This window comes from Gallinula chloropus, assembly GCF_964237585.1.
Source record: "Gallinula chloropus genome assembly, chromosome: 12".
NCBI classification, from domain to species: domain Eukaryota; kingdom Metazoa; phylum Chordata; class Aves; order Gruiformes; family Rallidae; genus Gallinula; species Gallinula chloropus.
The window spans coordinates 15,738,054-15,761,074 of NC_140097.1; the positions used below are offsets into that span (position 1 = coordinate 15,738,054).

At 48.1% G+C, this 23,021-nt stretch overlaps 1 protein-coding gene across 1 annotated transcript in view; it reads left to right on the forward strand.

Moving 5' to 3' along the window:
- Nucleotides 1–19,011: 19,011 nt before the first annotated feature.
- Nucleotides 19,012–23,021, forward strand: part of SUSD3 (sushi domain containing 3) — a gene marked incomplete at both ends in the record, with an annotated part of 38,350 nt that continues 34,340 nt past the window's right edge. The window contains one exon of the mRNA XM_084269566.1: nucleotides 19,012–19,096. Coding sequence (XP_084125692.1) covers nucleotides 19,012–19,096 — 85 coding nt within the window. The remainder of the gene's footprint in view (nucleotides 19,097–23,021) is intronic.

Sequence of the window (23,021 nt, forward strand, 5' to 3'; positions counted from 1 at the left end):
GAACCCAGCTGAAGTCAAGCTGAGCTTAAGCAGGGCCACAGCATGCTTGCAGTGCTGAGTGAGCTGCGTAGTTGCAGCAATGAAGGTTGTGAGTGAATTTTCTCTGTCCTCTCTGAGACAACTTTCGTCTTAAACTGGGAGCAGTTGCTGAATAGGAAACATACCTGTGGGCTTGAACAAGACCATAGAGTTTTCCTTGGGCAGAGGCAAGGGGTCACTGGAGTTGTGTCTTCCTCTCCGAATGTGAGGAGGTGGGTGGGAGCCGGCATGAAGGTTCCCCTCCGTGCAGGAGCAGGCATCCCCCTCCCTCCCATCCCACCCCACTCCTCATGGCGGGTCGCTGCCAGCAGCCATGGCTGCCCCTCGTGAAGGTGGATGCCCACTCCCCACAGGGTCTCTTGGACACCAGGTAACACCATATTTCCATCAGTCTTTGCTTGCAAATGGCTCTCTAATTTTCTCCCTCTTCAGTGAATTTTCCATATTGCCATTAACATGGAGACCAACAGACACTCCTGTATTATTGCAATATCTGCCTTTTTATTCTTTTTCTTTTGCCCAGGAGATCATTTTTCTTTCCAATCTGGGGCATATCAGCCCTTCCCTGGTTTCCAAAGGAAGCACTGGGCTTAGGATAATAACGCATTACTGTAAGTCTGTAATGGAGTCATCACTCAGGCACGGTACGCTAATGCTTTACTATATTTCTTAGAGATTACTTCCTGTTGCTGTTTTGAAGGGATAAAGTAAATCCAACGTGCATCTTGTGAAAGTTTCTAAAGCAGGCACCGGTATCACATGGGTTCAATCCTCTTCTGGGTTACGTAGATCAAAATCCCCGGGACTTGTTTGACCTAAAGGCCATGCAACCACGTGTCTGCCAGCTCTGCTACACAAATGTTACCCCAGTGCTGTGCTGTGGTTTGGGACAGGCTTGTCTGGAGATGAAGTGGGTTCCACAAAGTGAATGGCATTTCTTTGGAATTGGGGCAAGTCACTTGATATTGGAGCAAGCTGCTCATGCATCACCTCTGGCTCATCTACAAACCCCCCAGAAACAAACCAAAAATTGTAAAATAACTCACGATTTTTAAGTAAAAGAGAGAGGGTAAAAAGAATCTGGTTTCTGTCTCCTGACATTGGAACTGTACTTTGGTTGAGAACTTCTGAGGAATTAAAGGCTGCTTTTCACCTGGAAGAGAAATTTCAGCCAGACACTAGATTGGACAAGTTTTATGTAGATAAACCAGGATCTAATTACGGTGAGTGCCAGGGGAGCAGCCTCGGCCCGTGGGGGCCAGAACATTGACTTGGGCAGTAAATGCCACGGCCCTGGTGGCTCTTCCAGAGTACCATGCTCTCAAGTGTTTTCTAGAAGTATGAGCTAGACACAATGGCCCTTGGAGTCCTTCACTGACCCAGGCCAAGAACGAGCTTTGTGGGAGCAAAGTGGAGATGCCAGCACACGGAGGCAATATGGTACGGTCATAAAATACAGCTGCTGCTTTTTGCCTTAAACCCATCAAATTATTATTTGTAGAAACTCAGTCTGGGCACAAAATTTTAAGTATCAGTCCTAGAGGCCAGATAGCAAATCTATTCTAAAAATACAAAAAGAATAATAAAAGAATTGACATTTTTTTCAGCCAGTGTCAGAATGGTTTATAAAGTGATGGACCATAGCTCTCAAGATGACAAGATGACAACTTTCCTATACAGTAACATTATAAAAATGCTCTGCAACTGAATTTCAGTGGAAAGCTGAGGTTGCTTGAGGTTATCTGCTTTTGCTTTAGATATATAGCATCATTTTAAAGGGCTCCTGCATTTATGGAAGAGAATATTGTCACTCTTAAGAGTTCATGGTGTCCTCACTTGTTAGTCAAGGCAGCACAGAAAGCTGTTTTCCATTCTAATAGCAAACACGTATGAAAACTGACAGTAATGCTTTGAAAGTGGTACTCAAAGCCCATAGAAATTGGAATTTAGGAAAGCAAACAACAAAAACGTGGTCTGGCAAGGAACAAGTGGCCTATGTCACAGCACTTCAGGACCACAGCAGCAGACGACTATAAACATCTCAGTCAGTGTGTGAGCACCCCATTCTCACAGGGCAGGATCAATATTCCCAATAAAACGGTGAAGAAGAGAGACTAACAATTATTTCAGCAGTAAAACCACGACACTTGGGTGACCCTTCATGTAAGGGTTCTCCTGGACTACACTGAAAACAGTAAGTCTCCAGCCCTTTCAGTGGTAACAGTAAGTGGTCCAGCTCACTGTTGTCACAGTGTTGTTTATACATCAGGAAATGCAGAAGTCTTGGGGTTTGTAAGGCTGGGAGTATTCTTGTCATCTGCTTAGGCAGACACTAACATCCCCCACCTGCCCTTAGCTAGCTGCTTTTGGTGAAACATCCACTCCTGCTGTAAGGAGTGCCAGGGGCTGCAAACTCACAGCCATGCTTGGGAAATTCTCTCTCAATGGTTCCCACTGCTGAGGATACGAGTGCAAAGCTGTGAGATCTTAGGTTTTTTCCTGGTATTTCTGCTGCACTTCCCTGAGTCCTTTCCAAACCCGCCACCCACCTCTCACGTTGATGCCAGCACTAGGCCTGGTACTTCAGAAGCTGGAGAACTTGTGCCAGTTACAGAAATAATAGGGTTTTTTCCAGATGTTTCTCAGTATTTCTGTCCCTCCAGTCGTAGGCAGCAGTCATCACTCCGGCCCTGCTTGTGCCGGGAACACCCGACCGTGTGTTCCCCTTTGGACAACTCAGCTGCCTTCAGCCAGGGCTTCCCAGGCCCCCATCCTGCGCCACTCTGCAGTCGCTGAGCTGACACCCCACATTTTGCTGGGCTAAAAGACGTGTTGTTAGGCTGCACCCGAGCTACCAAGTGAGCCCATTACCTGCCACCTTCTCTCTCTGTGCCATTACCAGGCTTTACCCATGTGGATTGCGTATCTTTAATAAGAACATTAAACGCTGCTGAGCCCGGCACAGCGGGAACAGGCTGGGAATAGCGATGCAACGCTGACGACCCCCTGGTGCAGTTGTGTTTGGAAGGCTGTCAATCGTTAATCCACGTTAATCCCCCTGCAAGGAGGATTGCAATTCAGGAGTACAGCTCGCTGCAAGAGGCGGGCACGTGGGAATTCAGCGTGCTTTACCCTCTGCGCCCTGGCTCCATACCTTTGAGGGGTTTGTCTTCGTTTGCAGAGTGCTCCCCCTGTGAGATACCCTCTTTCTGGGGTGGCTGTGATAGATGGGGTCTAAGAGAGGCTAAACCTGGGGGAGAAAGGAAGCTGGACAGGACAAGGTGTTTGGATAAACTTCTGCTTTTGCCTTTGTTTCTGTCTAACTAGTGAAGTGCTGGAGTGACTCTGCAGCATTAATTTTCCAGAAAATGTTAGCTTAAAAAAATTAAGCGTACTTTTCAGAAGTATGGTCACCCCTCCTTCATAGATGGAAGGATGTAAAGCTCAAATACCCAATCCCACATTTCTAGAAGTGTTTACACATGTATGTAATAAGTATTAGATGCTTAAATAAGAATAAGGCACCCAAATATCTTTGCAGAGCTAAGCCCAAATTCTCACCCTTCAGAAGAGATGGAAGATTTTTAGAATGATAAAAAGTCAGACCTGTCTGTTCCCGTATCCCAAGCTGTTTCTCTGATCACTGGACCTACGCTACTGGTGCTTCAGGTTCAGACTGTGAGAGGTGTGAGGCACTGACTTACAACAGCAGCCCAAAGAGTTTAAGAGTAAAAACTACGAAAAAGAAAAAAGAAAATCTGTAATCACCAAATCTTTCTGTTTGCTTAAAAATGACTCCTAGAACTGCATCTTATAGCAAATTAGAAAAGAGCAAGGAGTGGATGTATCTCTTTTCTTCACTTCATGTTGTTTTTCACATAAACTTAAACTTCAGGAACCATTAACTATTAGTGCTGCATCCAGCTCTGGAGCCCTTAGCACAAGAAGGACATGGACCTCTTGGAGTGGGTCCAGAAGAGGCCACAAGGATGACCCGCGGGCTGAAGCACCTCTCCTACAAAGACAGGCTGAGATGGGGCTCATTCAGCCTGGAGAAGAGAAGGCTCCGGGGACACCTCAGGGCCCCTTCCAGTACCTGAAGGGACCCACAGGAAAGCTGAGGAGGGACTGTTTGCAAGGGTATGTAGCAATAGGATGAGGGGCACAATGGTTTGAAACTAGAGCAGAGGAGGTTTAGATCAGACATTAGGAAGAAGTTCTTCACTCTGAGGCTGGTGAGACCCTGGCACAGGTTGCTCAGAGATGTGGTGGAGGCCCCATCCCTGGAGACATTCAAGGTCAGGCTTGATGAAGCTCTGAGCAGCCTGATCCAGTGAAAGGTGTCCCTGCTCACTGCAGGGGGGTGGACTAGATGGCCTTTAAAAGTCCCTGCCAACATAATGCAGTCTGGGATTCTGTTCTATGATTCTAGGATCTGTGTTTGTGTTGACTTCAGTGGAGTTTGGGAGCTGCTCTGTTCTCTGTGATGGGGTACCAACTATGGCATAGCACACTCCTTTGATTTCTACATTCTTCACTTGACCAGAAATCTAAGTCTTGAGGTGAAACATAAAATCTTTAGTATTTAGACCATATACCAACCCTTGAGTGCTCCTGTGGAACCCATCAGACGCATCTCAAACATTGTCCTGAAAGATCTCTGACCTAGTGAAACAGTTGGGGTGTGTTATTGATGTTGCCCACATTTACTGAAATATTTGTTTCAGCCTGTGCCAAACAATGCTCTGGCACAAGGGGAGAAAAAAAGTGCATGTGCATGTGTGTACATATACATATATATATACACACAAAGATATATACATAAAAATATATTTACATATATATGTGTGTATCTGGTGGCCTGTGTGTGCATATATATTATTTTTAATATACATTATATAATGCTAAATACTATGTGTATAGAGAATATATATCATATATATATGCACAAACACACAGATCACCAGATCGAGCTGACATGCCGAAGCGTTTCTGAAAGATCAGCAGCGGGGGAGCACAGTGCTCTAATGGCTGATATAAATCAGCCCTGTGCTGAGCAGATGTGGCCATCGAGACAAGAAAGGGCGTTACGCTGTGCAGTGTTTGTCAGGAGGGAAGTTCAGATAAGGGAGTTCCTTATCTGAACTCCCTTGTCTTCTCCAAGTGCAAGGAGGATGGGGATTTACAAAGTGGAAGATAGTTGTACAACGCATCATGAGGTAGTTCTGCTCTTTTTGGAGCACATGTTTTGTGTTCTGGTGTTAAAAACACAAATGCAAAAGCAAACAACCCCCAAGGCACACCGTGGGAATGGGGAACCTATGCCTGGAAGGCATGTGGCTGGGCCAACTGTGTTTGGGTTTTATTAATTTTATTTTTAAGGAAAAATTATTCCCCCCCCCCTTTTTTTTTTTCAAAGCACACTCCCCCCCTCCCCCCAATAGAGCTTGGTTTGAGATGTGTGCAGGTTGGTCCTTAGCTGAGTCAGTTCTCTGCTCTGGTCTTGCCTTATCACTTGTGTTTGGCACAGGCTGTACCTGAACCCATTGCGCATCACATGCTCTGTTAGAGAAGAGGATAAGATAAACCTCCCCCGAGCACTTCTCCAATATTCAATCTTTTAATGGAAGAGTGGACTTTGTAACTCCTGCTGTTACAGGCCAACCATCTGGAGCCCAATGAAGGGGGCTGGATTCGATGATCTCTTGAAGTCCCTTCCAACCCGATTCTGTGAAGGTGTCCAGCTTCCAAGCCTCCATCACTGGGACATTTGACATGGGGAAGTGGAAGGTGGATCTTGGCCCCGCTTCCTGACAATCCCCCACATAAGGTTCCTGTGATGTTCCCCAGGGGGGATACAAGCAACCCAGGGTTCCTGTGATGCTCTTCCATGGTGGATACAGGCAACCTAGAGCCATCCCTAAGGAGAACAGAGTGAGTGGATTAGAGGAGCAGATGATAGGACACTTTTATTTATAGTGCAGGAAGAAGGAGCTGTTTGGTGTGTGAAGGGGAGTGAAATCACACTCCTCCTTCTCAGTCCCTTTGTAGGAAGCAGTGTCAGCTCAGGTTTGATTCTGCAGAGGTTACCTATCCCCTCATCCACTCCTGATCTCCTTAGGAGACAGGTATCTACAATTCCTCCAAGGAAAACACACAGCCAAGCCCTGTGCCTTGCCTTGACAGTTCATTGTGCTCCTTCCACCTGCCACACATTTGGGTTTTTCCTCCCCATCCTCCTCCTGCCTGCCAATTGTATTTTACTGCAGTGATTTGGAAATGACTACTCAATCTTCCACATTGTTCAGAGAATGACGGTAACTTCACTCCCCACTTTTCAGAGAGCAAGGGGGAAATGATTTGTGCTCTATAATGTGATACTTGCTAAATAGGGACCGGATCAAACCCCTGTCAGTTAGAATTTCTCCTCTTGAACTAAGGGGGTCGGGCACACCGAGGCTTTCTTAGCTGTTTTGTTACCTTCTGATAAGATTGCTGATATCTAAAGCTATCACTGGCAAGATGCTCAGAGTAAAAGCCAGAGGTTACGATGGCTGTTCAGAACAACCAGCGCTTTGCTAGGCATAAAACCTGCACTGCTGGGGGACTGTGTAGAGTTCCTGAAGAAACATGGTCTGAAATTTAAATAATTGATCTACTGTACTTCAGAGATATCCGTTTCTGGATCGATTACATATCGAGCTGTAAGAAAAAGTAGTGAGTTGGTAAGACAGTAAAAATGCCTTAATTTACTCCTCCTCTCCACCTCCAGCTTCATCTACTGCCAGTTGAGGCTTTTGACCTGGAACTATGGATTGGTTCTCAGATAACTGTCACTGTTAGCAGGGGAATAGAGAAGATTCTTAAGCACATAACATGTTTAGGAAGAAACTTTGTCATTAGTGTCTTCATCCCATACAGCTGGAAGTATCTAAGTGCATCTCGCTGTGCTTGAGGATGATGCTCTTTTTGGGAGGCAGTCGAATGCCCACTGCCATCATCAGTAATTCCTTCTGTTGTGCTGGAGCACACAAGCACCTCCATAGTGCGTTTTCAGATGCATTAGCAAAATTGAAAGAGGGCTGCCTTTTAAGGCAGAGCTGAGGTGCGTGACTATGGGAGCCCAGGAGAAGGCTATGACTGTTTACCCCAGTTGTGAGTACTCTGGTTGCAGGATGTGTTGGTTAAATTAATTAAATGGTTATATTTATTGATTAAATATAATTGGTTAAATAATGCTGAGTTTTAGCAGCTGTAATACATAACATTTAAGGTTAGAATGGGTTAAATTTATCCTGGCTTCTGTACATCCTTGCACTTCTCTAATTTTTCTGTTGCACTTCATCCAGATTTGGATGAAAGGAGTGTAAGGCAGATGCTGATCAACTGGAGCAAGGCCATCAGAGGGCAAACAAGATGGTAAGGCAGCCAAGGACTTGCTTAGAGGGGACCAATATCCACTTTCTGGTACCATTGAGAGACACCCAGGCTCTATACTGAAGTGCACAGCAGAAGAAGACCAGGCAGTGGATACAAACTGAAGCAAAGGAACAGCGAAAGGGTTGGGGTTTTTTTCCATTTAGAGAATAATTAAATTAAGAACAGAAGCGCACAGCACTCCAAAGACATCACTGACCTTGGTCAGCTCCAGTGTAGGTTAAAACATTGAGGAACATGATCTGGAGATCTCCCAAGGCTCCTTGCAAGCTGAACGAGTCACTGGTTCTACAATGGCTTGTATTTAAGCTTGGCTCTGTTTAGCCTCACTCAGGTTTAATTAGGACTGGGATTAGAATTACAGCAGGATCTCCTAAGGCACGGACTGTTGGGTATAGGCTAGGTTTGATGCTAATATGATGTGCCTGCCAAAACAAGAGAACTTGGTCCAGATTGCTTTAAAGGCCCCATGTGGGAGAGTGCCTAGCTGAGGTTGCCATATCAGGATTGTTATCTTTGTTTTGCTGATGAGTGACTGAAATGGCAGGCTGGAAATGTCATTACTGACTGTGCATGTGACGTTGTCTGATTTTAGAACAATAATACAAATCAAACCCTATATACACAGTACAGAATCAGGGTATCACACAGTGGGAGGAGCGGGATCAGTCCAGCAAGTTACCTTGGTAGAATTTATCTGAATTTCTTAATGGGAGCAAAGAAGCTGGCAAAGTTTACCTGTAGTGATCTGGGCAGAAGACCTTCTCCTGGCCTTGCAACCATTTTGCTAGGAGGCTTGGGTTGTCCCTTCAGAGCCCACTGCCAGCACCAGGAACCAGAACCAGCTGTAGTTTGGGAAATTATCTTTTATTTCCTACCTTCTCCAAGAGTGAGTGTCTCTTCCCCATGAATTCAAGGGAGAAGATGTACAAGAGTCATCTTCAGGCAACAAAACCACTGGGAAGTAGATGTTTGCTTCTTAGCGATTTAAACAAGGATTAAAAAGCAGAAGGCCCAGTATGTAGCTAGAGCTCAACCTCTTCTGTCACACGCTGTACCACATAACTCACGTTGTGCACGTGAAAGTTTGATTCTGATATATCAGACCCAGAAGACATTTCATGACCAAGAAAAACAGAGATGCCTGTGGTCAGCAGGGAAACTTCTGCACTCACACCTCGGGACTCGGCAGGACACGTTTCCCGAAGGACTGGATCCATATCTGCACAGCATGCAGCGTTCTGGCATATTGCCCCCAGGGAACTCTCTGCAGAAAGCACTCTAAGGCAACATCATATGGAGTCTTCCCTAAATCTTTTTTTTTTTTTTTTAATTTTCCAAGTGGATCCAGTAAAGAAGCACTGTGGAGCTGCCTTGGTGTGTGCAGAGTGCCTGCAGTGCTCGTCCCACCCATGAGCAAGACAAACGCTTCTAAATGCAGGGGTTTGTTCCTGCACCTTCCTTCTGTGCTGCCTCACCGTTCCTGGGCCTTGGCAGAAACTCTGCTGGGTGTGACTCTCCCTCCCCTGAACATGCTTTCACCTCCTTCCCCTTTGTTTTACTGTAGTGGGTCAGTTAAAATCAAAGATCTCTTCTGGGGGAAATGCTCATTTTATGTTCTATTTTGCTTTAAAATGAAATCATCTCTTGGTTGTCTCCAGTATATTGTTTCTAACAGGTACAGAACAGCATCTCACAGAACCTTCACGCTGATATGAGAGAGGATTTGCTTTCGTGCTGTTAAAAACCCCACGGAGCACACGCTGCCGCCGTGCTTACACACGTAACCTAGACATGAGGTTCGTATGCAGTGTGAGTGTGTATTCATACCCCTGTGTGCATCTTGCTCTACAGAAAATTAATATTTACTCACTGTAATTTTGGTGTTTTGAGTATATAGGGGTGAGACTGGTACAAAAGCTGAAATTACAAAAAGAAACTGCTTAGTTTTGGGGTATAGATTGAACTCCTGGTCCACAGACTTTGCTGATACGGGCTCTGATTTAGCTGTCGTGGAAGCAACATGAGCTCCAGCCCTGGCTGATGCTCTGGTGCAGCAAGCAAAGGCTTTCTGTTTCTGTCCATAAGCGGAACCCAAAGGTTTGTAATTTGGCCATTTTTACTGCACTAAATTTTACGCCAAATATTGAGTATTGAGGTTTAAACTGCTGCAGAAGCTCCCAGGGACAGCAATATTGTCAGGCCCAGGGAGACAGACTGGCTGCAGGCTGGAGGCAGCCTGGCTGCGTTGAAGTGTTTGCAAAGTCAATCTCCTCCTTGTGCTTAGTACTCACGTGTTTACATAGGGTGGTGAAGCCGTATCATCTTGGAGGCTAAATGCTTCACCAGCCGATAAAATATCAGTGTTTCCAGAGTCTGTTTCTATACATTGATTGTTTGTGTCATCCTCCCAGGCATTAAGGTTGTTGGGTGGCAGCAGTGGGTGACAAATGCACTTGTACAGTATAAGAAAATGGATATACTATCATGTTTCCTTGGAAATACTGCCAGTCCCTTCTACGCCTTGTTTTTATGATGATTAGCTTCATGGCAGACCTCTCTGAGTGCTGACTTGCACAGGTCAGGGCCCATTCTTTCTCAGGTGCTGGTGGGGTTTGTCCTGGTTCTGGCCAGGCCAGAGTTACCCTTTGCAAGCAGCCAGCCCAGGTGAGCTGAGTGAGCCCAGGTGAGCTGAGTTAGCCCCACCTGACATCACTCCCCCATAAAAGGAGCTGGTTGGGGAGGGGTGCTCCTGGCTGTCTCCAGGCTAGTCTGACTGTGGCTGGGGTATCAGGTCAGTCCTTGGGTCCTGTAGCACTCCGTCGTCATTGGGTCGGTAAGCTACTCTGTGTTGTCATCGGGTGTGAGTGCAGTTGGCTGCTAGCGTTCTCCTTTCATGGTGCTTTTGTCAGTAAGCTGTCCTCATCCCAACCCAGGGAGTCTCTGTCTTTCCCCTGTGGGGGTGAGCAGACAGCACGTGGTCCTCCGCCACTGTTTGGGGCTGAACCACCACAGGGCTGTGCTCCCTGGTACTATTAGCTCTGACCTGCCGGCTGTGGGGAGAGCTCTGTACAAACCAGGCCTCTTGGGGACTGCAAACACTGAGGGGGCTCAAGTTGCTCCTGTTGCAGCTGAAGGAGCTGTTTCAGAGAAAGCAATGACAACAAAAAAGAAGTATTTGCCCAAGAGATAAATGAATAAAGGTTTTTTCCATCACTTTTTCAATACAGGGAGGAGAGATGCTTTGGAAATCCTCTGTGGACTTTCTTGTTTGGTGATGTGTTCCCTTCTCTGATTTTTTTTTTTTTATTTGATTATGCACCCTTCCTATGTTTGGATTATGTTTTAGTTTCATTACTCTGCAGGCTTCCTTTATTTTTTACTTTCCCTAGGTTGGAAGGCTAATTTAAAGCAATGAGATATTAAACTCTGTTGGGTCAAGAATTCCAGCCAAGTAACATTTGATTTGTAGGAAGTTATGCTTTCAGCTTTAACTTTCTAAGTTCAGTGGCAGCAATAGGTTAAATACTTTTCACAACTCTCTTCAGATTATATTTATTTCCTTTTATGCAGTTATTTTAAAGATAAGATATTTTAAGAGATTTGGGATCTCAGCTAGTGATCAGAATCCATCCCAAGATGACACCACTGTACCATTTGGTAGTTCTTTGCCTTCCAGCTGCTGTTGGGCCAACACCTGAGGAAATAACATATGGCAGCTTTAGGTAGCATCTCTTTTGTTGGCTAAAGAATAAACAGGGATTTTTCACGCATCCAAGAGCTAGAACAGGATTTTCCTTCCAGCTGTGTAGAGCATGTACTATTCCATTGCAGTACTCGTGGTGTTATGGTGGGACACCAGGTGAGCTAACTCCTACCCAGATCGATGTGTATGGGGGTGATTTTTAGCAGAACACAACCCACAGCACAATGCAACTTAGTGATGCAGAAATAAGAAAGCAGGCTTCAGATTCTCCAAGTTTTGTGCTTTTGGCATTAACAACTTTAGATGGTGTTATTTGGATCTGAGCTCTCATTCTCTAGGAGCTTGGAGTCAGGTTTCTGAATCCCAGCAAGCCCAACTATTTATATTGCTTTTCCCAGCTAATTGCTTGCTAGATTTGTGATTTAGTTGAATCACAATTTATGGTTCACCTGCATGATATGTTTGTAGGGAAACATGAACACATACAGTATTTCCTTCCACACACTGTTGCTGTAAGGGCTCAGTCTGTAGACAGCAAGTACTCGGTGATGAGAAGCTCACTACAGTGGGAATGGTGGCATTACCCCGAGTGCAGGTGCTCAGTACATGCAACTTCAACTTTGTCATTCATGTGTCTGCAGAATGAAAGAGAGATGAATGTGCTACTTCAGCTGTAGCTTTGGAATGGAAGGTTGATGATTTTGACTGGGTAGCCTGAACTGTGTCCAGTTCCTGGTATTTTTAGGGTATACTCACCACTCGGCAGTGAATGCAGTCTGCAAAGATGTGATGTGTTTGTATTGCTCTTTCACTTAGCACTGGGTTTTAAATACCAAAGCACAACAGACAAGCAAAAAATGCTGTGCTGTAGTAACAGGAGAGCTGATGGTGCTTGGAAAGCTCTCTTGCAATTTTAATATGTCACAGAGTAAAATCAATTTGTAATTCATGTAAGCTGGTGTAAGTCATTTCCATTAAAGATTACATATCAGACATGGGCATGTTTCTCTCCCTCTTTCTACTTCACATCAACAGTTACTAGAGCTAGTCTCATTATTAGTTGCTAGTCAGACACCTTTTTGCCAGTTAACCTGCAATGGCTGCTAGTGGCACATTCTGAATGACCATTTCCACTGGAAAAACTTTTGTACAACTTCAATACACACATCTGCAGACACGTTCACAAGGCTCTGCTGCCTGGGGAAACCCTCGCCAGCAGCAGTAGGAGCATTCTGCATGCTTTGGCCAGCTGCACTCTGTGCAAGAAAACGTTTTTATGTTTGTTTGTGCACTTTGCTACTCAACCAGCTCTGGCTGACATTGACTCCTACAGCAGAGTTGGGCTGAACCACGGTGTAGGAAAGGAAATGGCAAACCATGTGTAATTTCACATTTTCATTCTTCCTTTTCTCTCTCTTTGCAGCCAAGTGACTGGGATCCCCCTATTAACTATTTACTTAGTTATTTACTATTTCAGAACCTTGTGAGATGCCCAGCAGGAATTAGTGTCTCAGTGTACCAAGATGGCCTGCCTGCCTTTTGTGGTGAAGAAAATTCAGCAAACGAGTTCAGTTTCCATTTTATTATTTGCTTTTCTTAACTTTTTTAATACATTATCTAATTCTAGTCAGTCTTTTTCTCTCTCATGTGATAGGATGGAAATCCTTCCATTGTTTAGGTTGGAAGCATCTGAGATCCTGTGGGTGTCTGCCATGGGACTGCAATTGAGAAGACCACACAGGATAAAGATGAGTCTTCCCATGCTGTTTCTCTTGATGCTTGAGAATGAGCTCCTGGAGGCTATGGGCAAGTTTTTCTAGAGACCTTTTTCAGCTTTTAATGTTTCATTCATGCTTGTGATACGTTTGCAGATCTGCTCTTTGTATTGCTCTGGTATTGGCACGTTCTCGCTGGAATTTGGGGTGGCAGGGATCAGTATTGTCAGCTGAGATCAGTAGGTAAATAAACTGTGACAGTGCAAAGGATCTTGTAGTGCTGCTCACGAGGGAATGAGTTGAGTTTTGGTCCTGGCAGACAGGTTAGATCTCCTGGCAGTGCCTCCACACATCCATCTGAGAGTGGAGGTGTTGGAGGACTGCAACCGAAGCCCAGCATTCCCCTGTAAGCTCGAGCAACCATGACATGACTTACAGATTAAATATTTTCTGTAAACTGCACGCCTGACAGACCTGGGTCAGAAAGACTGCTTCTCTTGTTATTTTCTTATTAGAGGTGAGCTATTTCATGCTTGAATTGGAAGATGGACCCTATGCCATCTCACTTAACAGCCCTTGTTAATCTAATTCAGCATGCAGGTCATGCTAACAGCAATGTGCATCAGTAAGAGCACAGGTTTTTGCTTCAGGACAAGCATTTAAACTGTAGTTCTGTTCATGGTATTACAGGGCAGGCTCTGACAAACGGTCATTACAGCAAACGGCCTGCATAAAGCCTAACTGTGTTTTATGCAGGGTAATAAACAGAGGAAGCGGATCCCCTTGACTTACTCCAGCCAGCAGCAAACGTGTAGCTTGCACTTTCCGAAGCTGCTGCTGTCTCCCTGCATAGCTCCTGTCAGGAATATATTTTCTTCATTGCTGTACTCATTAGAAGTCAGCACCTGAGGTTTCACGGCGTGACTCTGGGTACCGGGACTGAGCGCACACAACGAAGTGAAAGGTACTAATTATGGGAGGGAAGTCAGTGGGGTCTGGAGCACTGCCAGATCACGCGACGTGTTCTGGATGACTGTGACTCCAGGGGTTACTTGGTGGTGGGAAAATAAAATTAACATAAATATCCTAATAATTACTTTCCTTGTCTGTAAAATGAGATTGATGACTCCTGGGGGGGGGGGGGGAATAACTCCTTTAACGAGCCTTTGTGCAGGCGATGAGCACTGTGTTTGTTCTTGCTGGTATAAATTTCAACTTTTGGGAGTACATTGTGTCTTTTGTTTTCCAGGGGAAAAAAACAGGAAAGAGATGTGTGCGTTTATTTTCAGTTTAAGCCAAGTAAAGTACATTTAGTAAATACGTTTCAGGCCATTGCTCAGTCTGCCTTAGCAGAAAAATGTCATGCATGGGTAAGATGTATGGGCTCAAACTCAACTGCAGTTGGAACCCAAGCTCTGGGTGGCTTCAGTATTTTTTCCACTGATGTGTAATAGGAATGGACTTTGCCCATCCTCTTGGGGATAATTTAAAAATTATCACTTGAACCTTGAGTTTATTTGTGAACCTTTCAGCATTCTCCTCTTTATATGCTTCAAAACGGGCTGCCTCACTACTGCTGATAACATTAGGACCTATATAAATCCTGTCCGCGGCATCAGACTCAATATCCTGTCGGCCTCACGTATCGTGTCCTGTAACTCCTCCACCTTAAGCTCCTGTTATCTCAGCCCTGGGGCTGGATTTGCGGCTCTGAGGAAGAAGCACCCTGATGATGGAAGCACAGAAACCCAAGCTCAAGTCTGAATATCAATGCCAAGGTACCATTGAGCACAGCCATTGCTCTTTCTTCTGCCTCTTTTTTTGGTAGCCCACAAAGAGGGGAAGGTGTCATCCTCTCTGGAAAACAAATCTCCCCCTGACAGGGTGAAATCAGCTACTTCTTGCTAATGCCAGGAGACGTGGCTCTGCAGAAAGCTGCTTCCGTCTAAAATCATCAGTGCTCTGATTTTCACAGCAGATCTGCTTTCCAAGAGCTCTGGGATGTAAGCAGAGAGGAAAATCCCCCTGCTTACTCGCATTTGTATTCTGCCATACAATCCCTCTGCTTAATGCCACACAGCATCTTTTCTTTGCCAGCGGGTCCTGGTCTTTAGAACTGTTTTCAGATTCAGCTCTTAACTTTAAGGGTAAGAGAAAAACCCAATTAAACATTAGAAAATCTTATTTCTCAGAGCAAATCTCAGCCTGAACAGTATCTGAATGTCCCGTATTTTAGGGTGTTCACAGCAAGGACAACTAATGTGGATTTAGGTCAGTTGTAAATTCTGTGGGAAAGCAAACAGTTTTCTACTTTGAAATGTCCACCTTCCAGGGGATGGGGGAACCTGAAAATCATCCTGTTCTTCTTGGGAAGAACCACTTTGCAGTTTATCTCTTCCTCAGTTAACAGCCATCAGCTCCCAACAGGCACAATCTACCCAGGACTTGGCTTCTTTATTGCCCATTCTTTTATGTGTATTAATTCCAAAACTGTGTCTCTTAAAATCACCTCCACCAGCTCAGAAACTGGTATTTGAGCTTAAATGGGAATTGCAAAAGCTTGACCAGCCCAAGGCTGCTTTGCAGCACGCTCTTGTGTTCGCTCTTGTGTTCGTAGCAGGGCCTCTGGCTGTCGAGCCCCAGGCTGAAATGCAATGTGCCTGTTTGTACTATAGGGATTTGCATGTTTTTACTGCTTATTTTGTTTCCCTATTCCTTATAATCAGCACAAACACTTTAAATGGGGAAATAGAATTATCACTATTTGCTTTTCATTATAATGCTAAGAAATTAAGCTGGAGAAGGAAGTGTGACATATGCCAGATTACCGGGGGCACCAAATCCCAAACCAAACATGAATTTGTAAGGCCGTGTCTGCTTAACTGCAGCCGTGCTGATTAGCTCTGAACAGTGCTGGAGGAGATGCCTTGCTTGCCGGTGTACGCAGCAGGGTTTTATCTTGTACTGAAGGCATAAATGATTGTCCTCAGAATGTTTGTTTTCCAAGCTACCAGCAAAACAGGACTTGTAGCGATGCCACTCAGCCTGTCGTGCTGGATTTAGTCATTTCTGTGACAGAGGGAACGAAAATGTTCCCTCTTCAAATCGGCTTACTGTTTCCAGACTGATGGGACAGACACAGTGGAGGTGCTGCTGTCTTTTTCTGTACTGCAGCACTGCACTCTAGGTAAGAGCTGTGCAAGGAAATGATGTCACATCTCCTCTATTTCAGACCTTGGGTAATCAAGAAGATTCTAAGTGAGAGGTTATGTACCACTGTTCAAAATTCACTTAGTTGTATCATCTTGAGTTCCTCTTGTTGAGCTCCACCTGCTCTTGTCCTTTGGCACAGCCCTGATTCGGGAGTACCCTGGGGATGGGAACAGCTCCTAGAACCCAGGACATGATGTCACTGTCACCCCCGAGGACCTGGGTTTGCTCTCAGGACTTTTAATTGCTGCTCCCAAGGACTTTCAGCAATAACACCTAGGCATGTGTTAGCTGTTTTAAGTAGCAACCTGTGGCTGAGAGCTACTTGCCTCCTTTTCAGGAGGTACCAAACAAGCAACAAGGTCTGCTCACAGTGTCTGAGCAACCCTGGGCAAAACTGGGCTGGTTGCCTGGGGATTTAGGGGCTGGTGCTCACCTGGAGCCAGGTGGCTCCAGAGGGGAAGGCAGGCAAGGAGGAGGTGGCAGCAGGGAGGGAGAGAGACAGAGGTCAGCATGGCCATGGGGACATCGCTTCAGCAGTCTGGTGCCCTTGGCATGCCTCGAGCCAACCTAATCACTGGGATTAGAAGAAAGACAGTGCCCTAAGGCAGCTTAGTGAAATCTAACGGTTAAACATTCCCTGCAAAAAGGCAGCAAGTGTCTGGGGCTGCACAGTTTCCCCTGATGCTGAAGGGCTGCAGCAGAGAAAAGCTGGGCTGCACCACAGGAACTCTTGCTTCGTTGAAGAGGCACCCTGTTCTCTTCCTTTTCTCTTTTTCTTAGTGCTTGTACACACTACACAGATGAGGGTTTTTTAAAAAACTGAATTGAAAATGTATTTGCATGGGAGGGATGGCTGTAAAAGTTAAATCATGTCACCATTGTCAATGATGGCAGATGATAGCACCTTACTTGGGAAAAATTCCTTTTCATTATAGTTTGATTTTAAGTAAGGGTTGTAGGCATTGTGTCAGTGGAATTGGCCACCTTATCCATTAAAATCACCAGCATGACTTCTATTGATAGCAAGCAAGTCAGCGCAAGCAGTCACCCTGAAGCCGGGGAGATGATTTACCTCCAGGTTACAGCAGAGCCAGGGATGTTCTTTGCCTGTGCTGCTTGGGGGCATGCTAAGCAAAACCACTTCTGCTGTGCTGTGCTTTCCAACACAAAGGCAAACAAAAGGCCAGTCGTGAGGCAAGTAGGGTTCAGATGCTGCTTCTGAACTTGCTTTTCTAAGTGCCTGTAAGAAAAGATCTGACTTCACGACACAGTAGTGTTCAACTCTAATTGTATAATGGAGGTTGCAGTAACAATGGCTTAAGGAAAAAAATCACCTGTCCTTAGTATTCCTTTAGTTTCACAGGCATGAAGGACTCAACTGCAGGAGCTACGATTCCTTGTTGACTTAAATTAGATTTAAGAGTATTTGGCATTGCACTGGAAGCACAGGCTGAATTCGTAAGTTGCAGCATTTTCAGAAATGCTGTTCTTTTGCTATAATGTGACCAAGTATGAGATTTAAAATGTGTGTTGGTTGTAGAGATGGAAATAGCTGTCTCTTATATCTGCAACATTTCTATTGACCCCCTGCCAGATGAGCTGTGCGATGTCCAGTAGCACAGAGCAGCTGTGTCGCCAGTACCCCATGGTACGATCCTGCTCCCTTCGATGTCGCCAGAAGAGCCTTAGGAGATTTTTCTCAGACTATTTAGTTTTGGTGCATCTTAGAATTTCATCTCTCCAATCTGCTCCTGCAGACTTTTCTTCTAATTCCATGTGGAAAAAAAACCCCAATAATAATGAGAGGGTACAAGAAGCGGAGTGAGTGTTAATAGCCGCAGTGCCTAGTGTGGGCCCCAGCCCATATGCTCAGCACCAACAAGCAGAGCTCCTTCAGGAGAGCCTGCTGTTCCTCCTCTTGCTTTTCCTGGACACACAGTGCGAAAACCACTGAAGTGCTCTGCGTCTACTGCCAACGTCAGCAACTTGTGGTGGTCTCGAGGAACACTGCTGAGAGCCAGACTCGCTTGTTTCAGGTAACGCTGTGTGGGCAATGAGTGGCAGTGGGGGATATGGCTGGGGTGATAAGCCAAGCATGGCACACAGGATCAGCACAAGGCACTTTGGTTTTGCCAAATGGCCTGTGGGTGCTGGTGTGTGCCATCCAGGTGGGAAGAGGATGGGTCTTTGCTCTATCCAGCTCTGAGGACTGTGAACTGGTGCAGAAAGTGCAGCACGGTGAGCTGGAGTGGGAAATGGGACCCATTAGGGCAGCCACCCTGCCTGGGGCTCTCCAGGCTGCCAGCACCGGCCGAGCCTCACCGGGGCCAGGTACAGGCAGCGGGCGGGGCAGGCAGGGCACGCAGGACGGGCGGGGAGGCCGGCAGCGGCGGGGGGGGGGGGTGGTGGGGCAGCGGGCAGGCAGGTAGCGGGGCTGGGGGGACGGACAGCGGGAAGGGCCGGCAGTCCCCTGCCCAGCGCCCTGGGCGGTGCCGCATCTCCGCCAGGCTGCTCCGGGGGGGCCGTGCGGGTCGGGAGGGGACGGGCCGAGCTTCGGGTGCCGGGAGGGGGTAGCCCGCGGGGCCGCAGCGGGCCGGGGAAGCACTACAGCGGCGCCTGGGCTCCCGCCAGCCCCGAATAGCCACCGCCTCCCTCCATCCTCCTCCCCTTCTCCTGCTCCGCGGGTGCCGGTGGAGGGGCGGTGAGGCTGGGGGCTGGCGGGGCCGCGGCGGCGGCTCCCGCGGGACAGCGGCTCCCCCGCCACGGCCCGGCGCCCCCCCTCCTCCGGCCCGGCCCTGCCCGGCCCCAGCGGAGGGCGGGCGGAGGCGGAGGCGGGCTGCACCTGCCGGGGAGGCGCGGGGCGGCGCGGCTGGGCTCGGCGCGGCCGGGCTCGGCGGAGCCATGCCGGCAGCCACGGCGCCGGGGCTGGACGTGCCGCGAACCGCCGCGCCCGGGCAGGACGGCGGCGGCCCCCGCGGATACACAGGTACGAGCGCGGCCCCGACCCCGCGGAGTCCCGCGTCGTTCCGCGCACAAGTCCCTCCTGCGCCGCACCGGGGGGAGCGGAATGACAGCGGCGGCAGCGCCGGAGACGGGCAGGGGTGCGGGATACCGCGGGCCGGAGGTGGGATCCTCCGGGCAGGGGGGGTGTGTGTGTGTGTGTGTCCCGGGAAGGGGAGCGGGACCCCCAGGTCAGGATCTCGTTACCCAACCCCTCTTCAGCTCCGGACCCCTCTCCAGGCAAGGCATCATCCCCTCTGGGCCGACTGCGGACCGGTCTCCGCGACTGCCGAGGGAGGTGGGGAGACACCTCGCCCTCAGACGGAAGTTTTTCAGGGACACAGCGCCCCAGGGCGAGTATCCCGGTGCCGCCCCTCACCCCCCCCCCCCCCCCCCCAATTCGTGCACAAGAGGGGACTTAGCCGGTGTCCCTCAGGGCTCTGCCGGAGCTGCGTGCGGGTACCGAGGCGCAAGGATGGCTCCGGCGGGGCCAGGCTGCGATCCAGCACCGGGGGCGGGGGCCCAGCCGCCCCAGGCCCCCCAGGGACGGGTATCCTCGCGGGGTCTAGGACTACAGCACCCTCCCCGGAGCCGCCCCAGACGCCTCCGGAGGTGACGAGAGCCCCGGGAGCGATTCGGGGTGCCCTGAGCTGGAGGGCCCGGCCAGGCGGCAGCTCGCTGTCCGGGCCTTCCTGGGCGTTAATTGCTGTTAAAAACGAAGCCCTGGGGTTAACGTGAAAGTTTAGAGCTGGCTGAGTTGAGCGGTGAGAGACCCGGAGCCGTGTGGACAGGGTAGTGCCGCGGTCAGACACCCTTCCCCAGAGGAGGGAGCCCGGCACGTCGCTCCCTGCTGCCCTAAGGGAGGTGTCAGCTCCGGCGAAAGGCATATTGACTGGGCAGGAAGTGAAGGTACCGGCGTTTTAATGCAATAGGATAATACGCTGAGGAGCGGAATGAGAAAGCGATCAAAGCTTTTTTGCTTCCTTTTCTCTCTCTTCCCTCTAGTCTTGTTGTTCAATCTGATGCCATAGACTGTAACATCCTTTCTAAGCCTCTTTGACTTGGTATGTCCGATTAACTCGATGGCAGTGGGAATTGACAGAGGGTCTAACGCAGGTAGGATGTGCACACTGCTGAAGCCCCCGTGAGTTTTGGGTTTGGGAGGGAGGCAGAGCCCCAGTCCCGCAGTCTGGGCAGCAGGAGCTGCCTGGCCGCAGCTCCAGCGAGTGCTGGAGCCTGGGAGCAAGGTTGGATGGAAGGAGCCTGCAGGATCTCAGCGTGGCCATGGGTGAGCTGCTTCTGGCATAACACTGCTTGCCTGTGCTTCTCCCTGCCATGCTGCAGATCACAGGGTAGACAGGGTTTCTCCCTTGCTTCAGTGCCTCCTGAAATTCAGGGACCCCCTTCTCCTTCACTCCCTGTCCCTGTGTACCACGCTATATAATTTGCTCACAAGGTTCTCACAGACTTTATCAATGACCTGGTTTTGTGATGCTGATGGAAATGAGTGAACATGTTTGGGCTGACAGTGTAGCTATGCTTTAAATTGCAGCCGCCAAATGTGCTTAACTGTGCATTTAATTTGAATTTAATAGAGCAGTTCCCTTTCAAAATGTGAAACAAGTTCTGGGAAACCTACTTAGAGAGTTAACAACTCAGACACAAGCGCAGACCCTGTTGCTCTAGTTTGATGCTAATGTTACTAATTATTGACTTTTTTCTTTTGTAAAGTCATGTATGTCTGGCTGCTTTTATTTGCTGTGTCAGATGATCTTCCTGGGCTGGGTTTGCCCACAGTCAAGGGTGAGGTTGGGAAGTGACATGTCCCACATCACACTCAACCTTTCTGTCCCTACCTGGGCTAATCTTGCTGCATGTCAATTTGTGGCAAAAATTACAGAAAAGTGGGATCCACCCCCAAAAGATTAAATAATTGGCATTCAGACTAGAAATCCAAGCCCAGTTAACCCCTCAGATACTTACAAACCTGCCTTCTCTCAGCTGTCTCTTCAACAAGAACAGCAAACACCTTTTAATCCAAACTAGCTACACTGAAACTGTGGAGTGGGAGTTCTTGGTGCTAAATTGGAGTGAAAAAAGAAGTACACAGGATTGGGACATGGCTGTGCCTAAGTGTAGCTGTTGTGCCTGCAGCAGGACCAGCAGAGATGCTCACGGGTGACCTTCGCTGGGTGCCACGCTGCCTCCACACCTCTCCCCTCACTGCCCCGCTGCTTTACAGAGGTGTCTCTTGGCCTTTGCCAGCAGTGCAGGCTTTGCCTTGGTTGAATGTCCATTTGTTGCTACTGATTGAGTTAGGTGGCCGTGCTGCTGCTAAAGCCAAGTGGCTTAGCTGAGGTGATGACTACTTGTACAATTCTAAATTGAACTCTTGCTCAGGGTGCTTAATTTAAATGCAACTCCGTTGTTTATGCAGCAGCATCTGCTGGAGAAGTGACCTCCAGAGAAAGCTGATGACAATTGTTACACGGTGTCTTTCATTGTATCGCATTGTTATCAGGGATCATTCTTCATTCTGCTGTGACTGAGTGCCCCTTGTTCAAATTTCAGGCTGTGAGCAATAGGGTGATGATAAAGGTTTGTGAGGACAGACGCCCCCACACGTTCCTTTTGCAGAGGGTAGAAAAAAGTTGTGGTGAGATGTCCATGTGAATGAATGCGTTGAGGGAGGGCAAAGTGAATGAGGTGCCTTGGCACAGCCTGATGCCAGTAGCACTTAAAGGGTCTTAGGGCTGTGAAATCCCCTCCTGGTTTTCCTGGTCTCACCTGTGTTTTGAGGATTGGTTTCTCCCTCTGACAGTCTGGCCTCCAGCAGGTGAAGGAGACCAACCACCCTGTGGGTGAGGAGGTTCAGCGGTGGGCTTGCGCAAGGAGCGGTGGGAGCCTGGCTCGCTCCCGGGGAAGGTCAGCGTGATGCTCCTGTACTCTGTGTATGGGAAGAGCGGGAGCATGGGGTTGAGGGAAGAGCACAGCAAATGTCTTGAAGCGAAGGAGAAGCCTTCTTTGGTTCAGCTTCTTACATTTTTAAACGATACAAATGCTTTTATGTGTTCCGTACCGAACGGTGGTTGTTTTGCTGTCACAGCAGCATTACAGTGTTATTGCCTTTCTGCAGTAGTTTGCTATGGACAGATACTCATCGACCGTCTCTTGCCAGGCTCGTTACATTATCTGAAAAAGCCTCTGAAATGCTCGTGTCAGTGATGACCTGAGCGTTTTCCTGCCCTGCAGAAACTGCCCTGAAGCAGGAGTGCTGTTGTCAGCTCGGCTGCTGCCTTGCCACTGAGCTGCTGGTTCCTCTGGAGCTGCTCAGATTATACTGGGGGCTGTTTGGGTGAAAGGGGAAGAAGAGGAAGGAGTCACGAAGGTGTGTCCTTATTTTCAGTCTCCATGTGGTAGCAGCCAGGAGCTCTGGCCCTCTTTTTCCAGGGTGGTGCCTTGTTTTTTGCTGTGATTCCCCCCATCAGTGCAATCCCATGGCTCCTTCAGACTGGGGCAGCACAACTTCTGTAGACAGACAGGTACAGCTGTAAGCACATTGCTGTAGCCACAGACAAGGGGCACCTAGGGAAGACATGGAGAATGCAACAGAAGCAACCGTTGTGCCAAGTTATAAGTTACAAGTCTCTTGCTGCTGGGTTGTTGTCTGTGGTTGTGGTTCTGCTCCATCACACCGCCTTCCCAAGCCAGGGAAGCAGGAGCTGCATGAGATGGGTGGAACACTGCGATGCTGTCTCCAGCCTGACGTGTGGAAGAAACTGTCTAGCAGATACCACTTAAAGGAAGAGGCATCATCTCTGGCTTAGGACAGGTGCAAGCTGCAGTTTTCTGGAAGATGGGAGAGGTATCACCACATCTCTGCTCAGTGTACTCAGGGTGGTTCTGGTGGG